Source organism: Asterias amurensis, chromosome 19 (genome assembly GCF_032118995.1).
Source record: "Asterias amurensis chromosome 19, ASM3211899v1".
Classification (NCBI taxonomy): Eukaryota; Metazoa; Echinodermata; class Asteroidea; order Forcipulatida; family Asteriidae; genus Asterias; species Asterias amurensis.
Window position 1 is genome coordinate 14,806,456 of NC_092666.1, and position 14,642 is coordinate 14,821,097.

The 14,642-nt window shown below is 37.8% G+C and overlaps 1 protein-coding gene and 1 long non-coding RNA gene across 2 annotated transcripts; both read right to left on the reverse strand.

The window, feature by feature from the left end:
* Nucleotides 1-439: 439 nt before the first annotated feature.
* On the reverse strand, nucleotides 440-8,569 carry LOC139951450 (uncharacterized). Its single transcript, XM_071950355.1, has 6 exons — nucleotides 8,387-8,569; nucleotides 6,736-6,842; nucleotides 5,709-5,837; nucleotides 4,774-4,956; nucleotides 3,473-3,595; nucleotides 440-1,827 (listed from the first exon to the last, which is right to left on the reverse strand). Exons 1-6 carry the CDS (start codon nucleotides 8,442-8,444, stop codon nucleotides 1,789-1,791), a joined length of 639 nt encoding a protein of 212 aa, XP_071806456.1. The 5' UTR covers nucleotides 8,445-8,569; the 3' UTR covers nucleotides 440-1,788.
* A 2,927-nt stretch (nucleotides 8,570-11,496) lies between these two features.
* On the reverse strand, nucleotides 11,497-14,189 carry LOC139951588 (uncharacterized). The gene is made up of 3 exons (XR_011787804.1): nucleotides 13,904-14,189; nucleotides 12,841-13,042; nucleotides 11,497-12,595 (listed from the first exon to the last, which is right to left on the reverse strand). It is a non-coding gene; the product is annotated as an uncharacterized lncRNA (long non-coding RNA).
* Between the last annotated feature and the right edge of the window lie 453 nt (nucleotides 14,190-14,642).

Sequence of the window (14,642 nt, forward strand, 5' to 3'; positions counted from 1 at the left end):
GAAAAGAAAGTCAACATTATTTTGTTATTGCCATTGAACACGTTGCTTCAGGTAACCCAATTAATCTTTCGAAATTACTGGGGAGGGGGGAGGGGGGGGGGGGTGGGGGGCAAACTCTAAACCGCACGAAAAATCCCCACCAAACACATCACTCGGTCGTCCCCCAGCGCCCCATCAAAAGGGTTTGTGGAGCCAAGCGAAGCCCAAACCCCGCCCATTATTTCACGCCTACCCAGGCCCCCCCCCCCGATTTGTAGGGTTGTTGCCTGGTTTTCAAGGTGTTATCCAGGACTGTTTATTTGGTTGGTTTTGATTTTTCACATTTTTAAATTATTTACTTTTTTTTTAGTGGGGGTAGGTCTGCAGTGCCTAGGTGTTAGCAAAAAAAAAGTGTTATAGTAATTGCACGACCAAAATAAATGAGAAGGCAACAATGACATTATTCAAATACAGGAAACTTTTATTTGCAAACTAAAAATACTTTACTAAATTTTAATAGCTCAATGTCAGCTCTGTGCTTTCCACGCAACCCAAACCCTGCCACACTTCCAATTATTTTAAGGTCACTGGAACTAACGTTAACTGGAACTAGAGGTGTGCAACATTGCATTCGGTATTAAAGGAACACGTTGCCTGGGAGCGGTCGAGTTGGTCTTTGAAAAGCGTTTGTATAACCGTTTGTTGTAAAATGCATATGGTTAGAAAGATGATTTAAAAGTAAAATTGATCCACACAAATTTGCCTCGAAATTGCGTGCGTGGTTTTCCTTTTACTTTGCGAACTAAACCCGGTCGGCCATTAATTAGAGTAAATATAAATGGCCGACCGTGTTTGTCGACGAGGTAAAAGGAAAACCACGCAATTTCGAGTGATACTTGTGTGGGTCATTATATTCTACTTTTAAAATATCTTTCTAATCATATGCATTTTATAACAAACGGTTATAAACGCAAAGATGACACTCAGTAATAAAGGTTTTACTCCCGGGGTTCGAATCTGTCCTTAAATTTCAAGAGAGAAGTAGCAAGTGTTTTGAAACTCATCATTTTGGTCGCAATAAGAAAACCAACAACCGTTTCAAGTGCTTTGATCATGACGACACTCACCCCTTCCCTCAACGCAGATGAATTCACGGTCCTGTTGTATGACTTTATCATATTTGTGGTTATTAAGAAGAAGACCAACAAACCTCAACTAATTTTCAATCCTCGAAATGATATACTTTCTTTATTAAAGGAACACGTTTCATTGGATCGGTCGAGTTGGTCTTTGAAAAGCGTTTGTAACCGTTTGTTATATTATTAAAATGCATATGATTAGAAAGATATTTTAAAAGTAGAATATAATTGACCCACACCGTACAAGTATCACTCGGAATTGCGTGGTTTTCCTTTTACCTCGTCGACAAACACGGTCGGCCATTTAAGGGAGTCAAATTTGTTTGACTCCCATAAATGGACAACCGTGTTAGTTCGCAAAGTAAAAAGACACCCAATTTCGAGGCAAATGTGTGTGGATCATTGTATTCTACTTTTAAAACATCTTTCTAACCATGCATTGTAATATAAGAAACGGTTACAAACGCTTTTCAAAGACCAACTCGACCGATCCAAGGCAAAACGTGTTCCTTTAACCACAGGTATAAACTTTACCATTAGAGACATGCAACTACAACTAAAAGCGCACTCTTTTATAAGAATAAGATATGATTAGGCCCAAATAATGGTCGTTAAGGAATATCAAGCGTTGTCTTCCAAGATCTGTTCCTCACGGGTTCCTTTAGTTCGTCTAAATGTCACAAATGAACTTGCAACCAGTATCTGGATTCTGTAAAACAAACAAACATACAGACATTATAGGATTTGAGGCATTGCATGGTGAGGTATCAATGGTTTGCGGTAACACCATTGTGTGTATCTTCTTGCCTACAGGTAGAGTTTGTTCTTAGAGAACAGTCTTTCATTATTTTACTACCGCTGAGTAGATGTTTGGTTTGTGGGTTCGTGAGATTTTTCAGTTCTGAAAAGAACTGTCCTGCTTTTAACAATTACCCGGGCGGATGGTATAGAACATAGGCTGTGGCTACTACTTTAGCTTATAGGATCGTGCTTAAAGTCAAACATAAGAGTATATGCTTACGAACAATAAAACAATTTTTTTAGTAATTGTTTGTCACGATTAAAAAATATATAAAGTTGTTTGGGGGCTGACTCCGCCTCCTGCAATGCGTATAGTAAAGATTAAAAGATTAAAGATTAAAAAGATTTTATTGTCATGATAAAAAAACATGAAATTTGTCTTCCCTGTGTAAAGGAGACTATACAATACATTCAAGAAAGGCATAGCAAAAATGGACAACAAGAATAGAATTACAAATTACGGAAAAATATACAAATATAGAGATAAAAATATGTGGCGAGCTTGTAAAAAGTACAACAAATGAGAGTGAACCAAATTATCTCGACCATCTACTGTTAAAAAGCTGAATTGCACTGGGGAGAAAAGAATCCTTAAACCTGTTGGTCTTTAAGCGTAGTTGCCGGATCCTGCCTGAGTGGTTTTGGATAATGTGAGGGTGCAGAGGGTGGTTGGGGTTGCAAATGATCTTATTGATTTGGGAAATGATACAATCATTCATAATCTCCCGCATGCCTTTAACGTCAGCTCCAATAATCCTGCTAGCTCGCTTAGTAATACGTTGGAGCTTCTCAGAGTTAAATTGGGAGAGGGAATTGAACCAACAGACACAACAAAAGCTTAAAATAGATTGAATTGTACTCTGATAAAAAAGCTTAAGAATATTCGTGTTAACGTTAAACGATTTCAATTTCCTTAAAAAGTAAAGCCGTTGATTAGATCTTTTATACACATGGGTAGTATTTGCATTCCACACGTGCAAAGTACATGTACGTCCAAGTCGTGAGTTGGTACATTTCAAAAAGTGTTTTTCTGCATTCAGCAGCAATACACCTGGTCGGCATTGCCGGGAAAAAAAATTGAAACGTACAAACTCACGACTTGGTCCGTACATGTACTTTGCAATTGTGTTTACTCTACGCATTACAGGCAAAGTCTGCCTCGATTGACGTCACGAACAGCGCTCTCTCGGGTCGGGGTCTACTCTTAAATTTGTAAGTAACATAAAAACTGATATTTTTTAAACCTTAGTTAACTGTTTATTCACATTCCACTCATCAAAACACATATATTACTGACAAAAGCTTTATTTTGAAAAAATACCACTTCCAGGTGACTTTAATTGTACTACCGCGGAATCAGTTCTTAAATTGGTCTCTCCGCGGCAAGACAGTTCTCTAAAAACAAAATCTGCCTGGCAAGTAGATACACACATGGTGTAACCGCAAGCCAAATATACATACAGACATTACTTTTACGCAATAAGATACACGAAATCATTGTTTGTTTGTTTGATTGTTTGTTGGTGTGTTTGTTTGTGTGTTTGTAAACTTACCATTTCAGCAGCGAAGAGCTTCATCTTGAAAATGATATTTTTGGTGTGCTCGATGCAATTGTCTTGCGCAGGTCCAGTGGGTAGTAGGTCACAATCTATCAGCAAAAACTTCACCACTGCATCCTATGGCCAATGATGTTGGTAATGGTTAAAGACACTGCCACTATATTGTCAAAGACCTGTCTTCACAGTTGGTGTATCTCAACGTATGCATAAAATAACAAACCTGTGAAAATTTGAACTGATCTGGTCGTCGACGTTGCGAGATAATAATGGAAGAAAAACCTCCTTGTCACACGAAGTTGTGTGTATTCAGATGCTTGATTTCGGAGTCCTCAAAATCTAATTTTGAGGTCTCGAAATCAAATTCGTGGACAATTTCTCGAAAACTACGTTACTTCAGAGGGAGCCGTTTCTCACAATGTTTTATACTATCAACAGCTCTCCATTGCTTGTTATGTTAGCAAGTAAGTTTTTATGCTAACAAAATATTTGAAATAATTACCAATAGTGTCCACTGCCCTTAAGTAAAAAAAAAACAAAACCCCAAAAACGGCAGACATTAAAACGAGAAGGTCGTTAATGGATTTATAGCAATGAAATAAAATATGAAAAAAGGTTGTCACAAAAAATTAGCAAAAAGAAAACATTGCTAAAAGTGATCAGACTGACGCGAAAGTGGTTGACAATAATATTTAGGTTTTTAAATCGGAATCAGCGTCAGTGTGCCTCATTTCTGGGTTATTTTGACGCGTATTTTGGTTCATACAAACCAAGAGATGGGTCCGGTTCCGATGGGTCTGGATCCCGGTCAAATCTGAACCATTTTTTTGTATAGAGTGTGACTTCTGCGTCACATTGTCAGCTTTTTTTTAAACTCGTATCTTGAGCCAAGTTGACCCGAAAGAAGGGTAATACTGACCCACAAGCTTGTCTGCCCATCTTGGATTATTATTATTATAATTTGTTTTGCAATAAATCCCTTGTTGCATTTTTTTTTGCATTTGGTATATGGTTCTCATTTCAGCCGTGCCGCACTATGTTGTATTTGACAGGGATATGTATTATATTAACCTTATGAACAATTCTCAGTTAAGATAATTTATATAAAGATACCAAGCAAGTCGAGACACGTATTATTATTATAATTTGTTTTGCAATAAATCCCTTGTTGCATTTTTTTTTGCATTTGGTATATGGTTTTCATTTCAGCCGTGTCGCATTCTGTTGTATTTGACAGGGATATGTATTATATTAACCTTATGGTGGTAAAGTAGGAAGGGTGTTTCACAGTAACTTACCGAGAACCCCTTGCTAGTCAAGACCTGTTGTATCAGCAGTGGTACGCTCTTGCATACTTCACAAGCCATGCTGTCACTAGTGTTCAGGGCGACTTGGCTGGTGACAGGCTTCTTTATGCACTCCTTGCTGAGTGGTCGACCACGAGAGACACAGACGAAGCCACAAAGCTCTTCGGGGCGAGCCTGTTAAATCAAAACCAAGTTAAATCAAATCATATTATATACAATGCTACACCAGATGGCCGCGTTAAGCCCGGTTCATACTTCCTGCGAATGCGACGAATAATTCGCAGCAGGGCAGGGCAACTCACTTGCGAATATCGCTGCGAAAGGAGGGTTATGACATCAAATTTACGTCAAATTCGCTTCGCATTTGCATTCGCATGAAGTATGAACCGGGCTTTACTGTTAGCCCTAAAACAAGGAAGGAATTTTAAGTTTGAGAGGGTCAGGCCAATTCCATATTGAACAATTCTCAGTTAAGTTAAATCAAGTCAAGAAGATAATTTATATAAAGATACCAAGCAAGTCGAGACACGTATATTCAAATCAATAAATTAAATTCTAATAGAATATCGCGACATGAATTACTGGAAAATAGAAAATGTGTCACAAATTTGCTCCATGTTCACAAACATCGGCTCAATAAAACGATAAAAATTTAATAATTTGCCCAGTCCATCCGGATCGCAAATTGTTGTTTCTGTACCGTTACATCCAAATTGCCACTGTCGTGTAGTGCTTTTCAATGTTTTTTTTCTATATCGATTCAGAAAAGGGAAATCTTTAAACAAAATTTGACAATTTTTGAGGATGGCAATTCTATACTACAGAAAAAAAATGCCTCTTAGTCAGCCTCCAAATCATTCGATGTTGCGCCCTCTACCCCCTCTAATACTTTAACTTATTATTGTCCGTCATAATATGGGACTTACCATCAGGAGGTCAGCCAGCATCCTCATCCTCATCGGAAAACTCTCACAATGCTGAGTGCATGCTTTGTGTGCTGGGGTCGACGAATTAATGAAGTCGCAAATCACCAACATGAACTGCACAATCGCTTTCTGGAATCATATTTAAAACAAAAAAGGGAAAAAACTTGTGTAGCTGTTTTTGTATCTGAAGAAGGTCCGGTTTGGATCGAAAGCTAAGGCCACCTACCCTATTCATTATATTAATTCATCGTAAACATGTTAATGAACATTGTTCGTATCGAATATTTTACTGTAATAAGGAATCTACGGGGCTTTTGAATGGCATAAGGGGGGGATTTGTTTTTCATTTTTGTTTCACCTATGTGTCCCTGTAACACTTGTCTGCAAAACAGAAATGAGTAGAATAACAGCCACAAATTGTACACGTGACATGGTAGTTTGGCTTGTAACCTTATTTTGGTAAGCATAATAATGGTGTGCTTAGGCAGCTCCATGAAACTGGGCACGGGAAAGTACGTTGTCACCTTATAAACCGTTTCCTTAAAGGCAGCAGTGGACACTATTGGTAATTACTCAAAATAATTATTAGCATACAACCTTACTTGGTAATGAGTAATGGGGAGAGGTAGGTAGCATAAAACATTGAGAAACGGCTCTCTCTCTGACGTAACGTAGTTTTCGAGAAAGAAGTATTTTCCCCTAATTTGATTTCGAGACCTCAGATTTAGAATTTGAGGTCTCGAAATCAAGCATCTGAAAGCACACACAACTTCGTGTGACAAGGGTGTTTTTTCTTTGATTATTATTTCGCAACTTTGACGACCAATTGAGCTCAAATGTTCAGAGGCTTGTTATTTTATGCATTCTTGAGATACACCAAGTGAGAAGACTGGTCTTTGACAATTACCAATAGTGTCCACACCTTTAAGTCTTCCATTAATGGACTATGCGGGCAGAGGGCGCTCTACTCATTAGCAATGTCATAATGAATACGGTTTATAAAAGATGAGTCATGTGATTGACTTACCCCAGTATCGATGTCGTCGGCGGTACTTTTGAGAAGTGTGACTGTGTCCATGCAGTAGGCACAAGCCAGCTGCTGGCCATCACAGGCAGGCTGGTCAACTTGGATGCCTACACAAACAAACGCAACATGCAAAGCATTAATTCCTACTTAAAGACACTGGACATTATTGGTAATTGTCAAAGACTAGCCTTCACAGTTGGTGTATCTCAACATGTGCATAAAATAACAAACCTGTGAAAATTTGAGCTCAATCGGTCATCGAACTTGCGAGATAATAATGAAAGAAAAAAACACCCTTGTCAAACGAAGTTGTGTGCGTTTAGATGGTTGATTTCGAGACCTCAAGTTCTAAACCTGAGGTCTCGAAATCAAATTCGTGGAAAATTACTTCTTTTTCGAAAACTATGGCACTTCAGAGGGAGCCGTTTCTCACGATGTTTTATACCATCAACCTCTCACCATTAAGTTTGGTTTTAAAAACCCTAACTGTGCATGCAATTCTGCAAGATGTTTTCAATCTGTGTCAGTAGCAAGAGTTAGAGTTATACCCCAAATTTTGTCAAAACTGTCGAGCATTCTTGACTCAAATGCTTGAAGTTTGTAGCCTGTTCTTAGAATGTATTTTACTTGGTGTTTATCTTGGTTTTAAAAACCCTGTGCAATAAAAAGGTGCACAAACACAATTTTAAAGTTCTCAACTGTAACAGTTACCAGAGTTCTACCTAGGATTTTTCAAAACTGTGGAGCATGAGGGACTCAAATGTTTACAAATCTGGGATACTCTGAATGGTTTTTACCTGGTGCTTAAAGGCAGTGGACACTATTGGTAATTGTCAAAGACTAGCCTTCACAGTTGGTGTATCTCAACTTATGCATAAAATAACTAACCTGTGAAAATTTGAGCCCAATCGGTCATCAAACTTGCGAGATAATAATGAAAGAAAAAAACACCCTTGTCACACGAAGTTGTGTGCGTTTAGATGGTTGATTTCGAGACCTCAAGTTCTAAATCTGAGGTCTCGAAATCAAATTCGTGGAAAATTACTTCTTTCTCGAAAACTATGGCACTTCAGAGGGAGCCGTTTCTCACGATGTTTTATACCATCAACCTCTCACCATTACTCTTCACCAAGAAAGGTTTTATGCTAATAATTATTTTGAGTAATTACCAATAGTGTCCACTGCCTTTAAAGGGACACGTTGCCTTGGATCAGGCGAGTTGGTCTATGGAAAGCGTTTGAAACTATTTTGTTATGAAATGCATTATGGTTAGAAAGATGTTTTAAAAGTAATGATTGACACAATTTTAATGTCTCGAAATTGGACGGTTTTCCTTATACGTCGTGAACTAACACGGCACGCCAACTTGTGGAGTCAATTTTTGACTCCACAAAATGACCGACCGTATTGGTTCGCAAAGTAAAAGACCTTTGATAACCAGAGCTGTGGTCGATTTCACAAAGAGTTAGGAACTAGTCCTAACTTAGAACTGGTCCTAAGAGATATCAAAACGTACAGCTAGTCCTAAGTTAGGACTAGTAACTCGTCCTAACTCGAGATAAGACTAGTCCTAACTCTTTGTGAAATCCACCCCTGGTATTTTGTTTTATTTATTTGTTTATTTTTATACAAAAGCTTAAAAATAACTCACCATATCCATTCACACCAAAAGCCATACAGGCAACCACGAGTACCCAGGTCAATGCCATGTTTCTTTCTTGAATGCTACTGGCTGCTGTCTTCTGAAGCTCTTCGTAAGTTGTCGTAAGATGGGTGTCACTTCTGGCTCTTGCTTTCCAACTCGGTGCGTCCAACAAAGTGTGACTGTATGGCCAATCAGTGCTCTTTATATAGGCGCACACTCGTCAAAACTTACCCATGCAGTGCGTAAGTTTAGAAACGCCCATTTACACACAATTTGTGTAGAAATCTGATAAGATCTAGAGTGTAAAAAGCGCCAACCCCGTCTGAAACAACCCGGCACCGTTTTGGCTCTCGAATCGCCCGCCCCTTTCGCGACACTTGATCACTGTTCAGACACACCCCCTCTCTGTGACGTCAATTTTACGGCAACTATTGCCAATCATTATATATACCACGTGTCAAGGTTTAGTTTTGAAGAAGTGGGCGCAGACCGAATTTCTTTAAAGCATTCATTTCCACCTGTTTTTATTCGTCCAAACAAGCGCAAGCTTAAAAATTGATGACACTGCACTTAAAAAAAAATGGCAGGGCGTGGCTCGTTTTGTACAAATTATATGTAAAAGTAAACTTTATTTAAGGCCGGGGTGTCAGCAGTTCTGGGTCATTGAAGTTGAAGTTATACAATGAGTTCAAGTTCGCAACGAGTCAATGTAGTATGTAAACGGCTTACATCGAAATATTCAGTGACTAGATCATGTGATATCAGTGCAATAGATTCGAACTGACAACTTTGTGATTGCAAGTCATATAGTATAACCACTGGACCAATGTGAAACCTTTGAATGTGGTGCGCTATCCATTTTTATGGACGCATATAGGGCCCAATTTCATGGCTCTGCTTACCGCCGAATTCTGCGCTTACGATCGCGATTCCCCGCTTACGTGCAAGCGCCGAATTTCTGCGCTATAGCCTTGTAAGCGTAGAATGCCTAGTAACGTGAAGTACGCACGCGCAGAAGCCAAAAACTCGTGAAATACGCTTGCCGTAAGCACAGAATTAATAATAACTAGACATTAAGTGTTTGTGAACAAACACGAAGCTGTTCCGTGTTGTTTTGCTTGGATTATGTGCTTCATTGCCCAAGGAATATATAACTGAAAAAAAGGTTTCAAAAAAGTTGTGTAGCTTTTGTTATAAAGTCTTACTTCCCGGTTGACACGTTAGTAAAGGTCAACATGGGCCTACAGCTACCAAAGATTAATCTGCAATGCCAAGGATTCTATAAAATCGGTTGTGTAGATCTTGATACATAGTCCCACTTCCGGTTGACCCAGAAGTTGGTGTCAACTTGGGGTCACAGTTTTCCAAAGCTATTATTTATTGCCTTAGAGTCTATAACTGAAGATTGAACATTAGCTTTTTACTTTTTTAGATATGGGCTCACTTCCGGTTGACCCGGAAGTAAAGGTCAACATGGGGTCAAAGTTGTTTCAAACTAATCGTGAATGCCCAAGGAGTCTATAACTAAAAAAAACTGAATCTGTTGAATAATTCTTGAGATATGGTCCCACTTCCGGTTGACCAGGAAGTAGGGGTCAACTTGAAGTCACGTTTTTTTGAAAGTTAATATTTTATGCCTAAGGAGTTTAAAACTGAAAATATTTTGAAAATCTGCTGTATAGTTCTTGAGATATGGTGACACTTCTGGTTGACGCGGAAGTAGAGGTCAACTTGAGGTCACATTTTTTTCAAATTAATCTCCAACCCCCAAGCAGTCTTTAAGAACAAACAGTTGAAATGTCAGCAGTGAAGTTCTTGAGATATGATGCTGCAAAGATTTCTTAATTAACATGCAAATGAGGGTCACTGGTGGTTAGTTAATAAAGAATTTTAATATGTTTTATGATAGGAATTAAGCTAAACATCCTAAAGCTTCCATTTGATATTATTGACGTGTTTCAAAACACATAATTAATTTGTAGGATACTCCTTTATTTTCCTACTCCTGCCGATAGGGGGCGCTTATGAGACATTTCAATTGCACGATTTCTGCACGGTAATGTCTGTATCTGACTCTGTATTTGTATGTGTACGTCGCAGAGCCCAAAACTGTCATAAAATGTCAAGTAATAATTTCCCCTATAGAACACGGCCCAGTTTTATGGCTCTGTCTGCTTCAACCAAACTCTGCCCATTTATTATACAACCATCCATTCTATTACTGTGCAGGCGCTGAAATATCTGTGCAATTAGTATAAAGCAAAGATTACATATGATAAGTTTCCCCGCCACAAGCAAAAATATCCCTGCTAAGCTGTGAAGTATGCGAGCCTAGAAAAGCACACAAACAAAAGAAATCCCTGCTATATGCAGTCTATTTCGCTTGACGTAAGCGCAGAATTCAATTCTTCTGCAGAGCACTGAATCTTTTTCATTAAGCAAATTCCAATCATGACTCGACTAGTCGCACCTCAAACCTAACTACGACACTTGTCGAGATAAAATACAGATTCTCAAGATTTGTGCCGCTATGTGCCGCAAAGGCAATATTAATTATGTTGCGAATGGGTGTGACTAGTAAATTTTACTACTCGACTAGTCGCACCTCAAACCTGACTACGACACTTGTCAAGATAAAATACGGATTTTCAATATTTGTGCCGCTATGTGCCGCAAAGGCAATAATAATTATGTTGCGAATGGGTGTGACTAGTGAATTTTACTACTCGACTAGTCGCACCTCAAACCTGACTACGACACTTGTCGAGATAAAATACGGATTGTCAAGATTTGTGCCGCAAAGGCAATATTATATTTGTTGCGAATGGGTGTGACTAGTGAATTTTACTACTCGACTATAGTCACACCTCAAACCTGACTACGACACTTGTCGAGATAAAATACGGATTGTCAAGATTTGGATTGGCATGAGCGTGGAAACAGGTTTAATTAATAGACAATTATATGCTGATTACCAATACATAAATCCACAATCGTCAAACTAGCCAGTTTGGAAGTTATTTGCATTTTAATTAAGCAATGTGAAAATAGCGCCCTCTATTGGCCATTTTTAGAAAACTGTGTACATTTCAATGGAGCATTGATGCAAGGAATTATTTATCATGAAAGGGTGATCTATTTTAGGACTTCCCTTCCTCAAAAGTTGCAATAAAATGGTTCATTAGGGGTGGTTCTAACGCTGTCTACTTAAAAATACAAATATTTTATCCTTAAACAGAGAAGTATTATTTTTTAACAATAATTTTGTTGTTCCAAACACAGTTAGATTTACTGTCAACACATTTTAGAGACCATCTAAATATTTAAAAAATTGTTGTTCAGGTCATACTAGGGAAAACTACTACCTCTCTCCCACATGTTTTAATATGGATATTTTATGTTTACTATGACAGAACATCTTAGGCCGCCAACTTTATCTTAATTAATATCCCTACTTATAATAAGTTAACACAAAACAACATTTTCTTCTTTATGAAATTTTTGCTTTATTCCGTCAAGGCCACCCTTTTTCAGGCTTTTCCCATCCTGTTTTGATAATAACAAATACTCCATGTCCTCTGTCTGCATGGACAATCTCTGCCCTAACATGATACTCTGTTCATCAAGTATGAAGAATCCACATCTAGTAATAATTTGTTCAGTGAACAATTTATTTCAAGTAAAGAAAAATTTCCCTTTTTTCACTTCTGTTTTTGCATTGAATCTTCAAAGAATATTTTGTAACTATCAAAAAAGATTAAGTAAACTTTAAAAGTAAGTAGTTTATAATAGAGACCGACATTATTTATTTGTGGTTTTAAGTTTTTACTATAGCTTTACTCATCTGTTTACATGAAGATACATAATTATCTCAATTTGAATTATTATTTGCCATTAATATTCTTTATCAGACTTATCACTGTTTTTAATCAGAGCTTTAGTTTTTACACTTTCACAGTTTGTGCACTTGCAATTTAAGTATATGCACGGTAGACTTTTGTCCGAACAAAGTTTGCCTTGACCACATCTACGTTTTTGCATGAGCAATGTACATGTTTACATTATAGAATGCTGTCAAGCGCTTGGAGTAGGTTTGTTTTGAGTAGGTTTGCTTCGAGATGGTACATCTGGAACTTTTTCAACAGCACTGTATCCTTACTTAGTTGACGTTGCTATGCTGTCTCATCAAGTGTCCCGTTAAAAAGAGGTTACGATCTGTCATTTTAAAAGATACGTAAACAAAATTGTTTAAAATAAATTCCCTTTTTAAACTATTATTGTCAATTATATAATGGAAATTCAGCTGTTTTTTGCACCAACAATTACATATTGTACATCTATCATGAAACAACGACAAATAAGTTAATGAACTTGTACCAGTTTATGTTGAATGGGTTTGCATTTATTCAAATTGAACGCATACTTTGTTTGTAAAAACACAGATAAAACTTCATAGTTACCTGGCAATGTTAACATCAGCACAATGTTGTCCTTACACATGTGGGGACAAACTCCTCAACTCTGAAAGTGTCCTCATCAGCCAGCACCAATTGATTGTATAGTGGGCATGTTCGGTCGTTTGACGCAGTCGCCTATGATCAATTCTGCTAGTAATATAACCAGTCGAACACCTTTTTAGTTGAAAGTTCACCTGAACACAGTCTGTTGAGAAATAAACAAAATTAAAGTCATGGTGGTATTGTCACAAGAATGTTAAACTAGCCACGTTTCGTGAGTTGACAGCGGGCCAGCCATGTTAAACACATCTCTAAACTGCATCATTCCCGAATGGACATCGACCCTTAGAAAAACAATTAAACTGGTTTCTAATCAACTGGGGTGTTTCAGACAAACAAATTTTAAACGGTGCCTCACCGTTACTGTATGGATATGATAAACAAGCAAGTTTTCACTCAGATGGGAATAGACAATCAACATTTGCAGGTCACGTTCAAGGCCCCCATAGTTCAAATAACAAAATAAAATAAATACAAATGAAACAAGTTATATTTTAAATTAAAAAAATCATTTTACTTTGAGTTAATACAAAAATAAATCAAGGCCATTGCTTCATGATCATTGATATTGTGCCAGATGAAAGAAAGGATAAAGAATTGAACAAAAAATTGTTTCATTTTCCGATTGGAATGTAGATCTAGTAACAATTTATAAATAAGCATTTTTTCCCCTGAAAATATCGCAAGGATCTGTGTATTTTATACAGCCAAAACAGCATGATCAGATTGTTAGACAGTCAGTAAGTAACTGGACATGCCGGACAAAATAATATTCAGAATCATTAAATCATATTGACAGCTTGACATGATTGAGACTGATTGAAACTGTTATAAAATAAAGACTCATGATGTCATAGGCCTAGTCTAGTCACACTGTGAAAGCTTGGCATGGCAACAATCATTTATGAATGAACAACAGGGAAATGAATCAATACTAAAACAAATACGATAAGGTTGCGATATTTTTAAATTTAAGTTGAAAAAGGTACTGTTGTCTTGACGTTACCTGTGATAGAGATCGGAGGATCTTACCGACCTTCCGTCTGTGATAGTTGTCCATCGTCGTGTTTTACGTGTCCGTAATTTGGGCTAGACATTACCACATCTTTGATGACATTTTCACACTTGACCGTACTCTAATTCTTTTCCTTCTTCAAATACATGCAAAGAAATGTCTTCAACTCTTTTCCGAAAATGGAAAAGCTTTCGTTTCAACGCTAGACAAATGCACAAAGACACTTTTTGTGACATGTTTTTTTCTCACACCACGACGGAGTCTGTGTGTTGTTCGTCTCCAACGTTGTACAGAGGTCGTGACCTCGTGCACATGATAATAGCTCTACCGCTATTGGTTAATTCATCGCAACCGCTGCCGTGCGGTCTTGTTAAATCGTCGTTGATTGGTCATTTTGTCCCCAGCCTCGCACTTTTCATCGCAAAAATTGCAGTTAAATGTGCCCATTACAAGCAAACTTGCGAAAAGATCGATTGTGGATTTATTGTACGTTGATTTCTATATTTTTCTTCCCAATTCAAGATAATAAAAATGCTCATCTTTGATATGCGTCGCGAAACTGCACGATATTCGGCAACGCCCGCTGGTCTATATGCTGCTCAATGCACCGCATACTTACACGTGGTGACCGCAATGCACCGCATGCTTACACGTGGTGACAAAGTACGTGTACATGTAATCGTAAAATCTTTACGCGCAATCAATGGGGAATTTTGTAGTTCTTTATACA

What these genes read in the sequence shown, in the direction of transcription:
- LOC139951450 (XM_071950355.1), bottom strand. Translation starts at nt 8,444, where the DNA reads ATGGCATTGACCTGGGTACTCGTGGTTGCCTGTATGGCTTTTGGTGTG. An exon ending in TGCTGGCTGACCTCCTGATG is followed by an intron (nt 4,957 to 5,708) that starts GTAAGTCCCATA and finishes TTGATTTAACAG; the next exon opens with GCTCGCCCCGAAGAGCTTTG. An exon ending in TGACTAGCAAGGGGTTCTCG is followed by an intron (nt 3,596 to 4,773) that starts GTAAGTTACTGT and finishes CATTGGCCATAG; the next exon opens with GATGCAGTGGTGAAGTTTTT.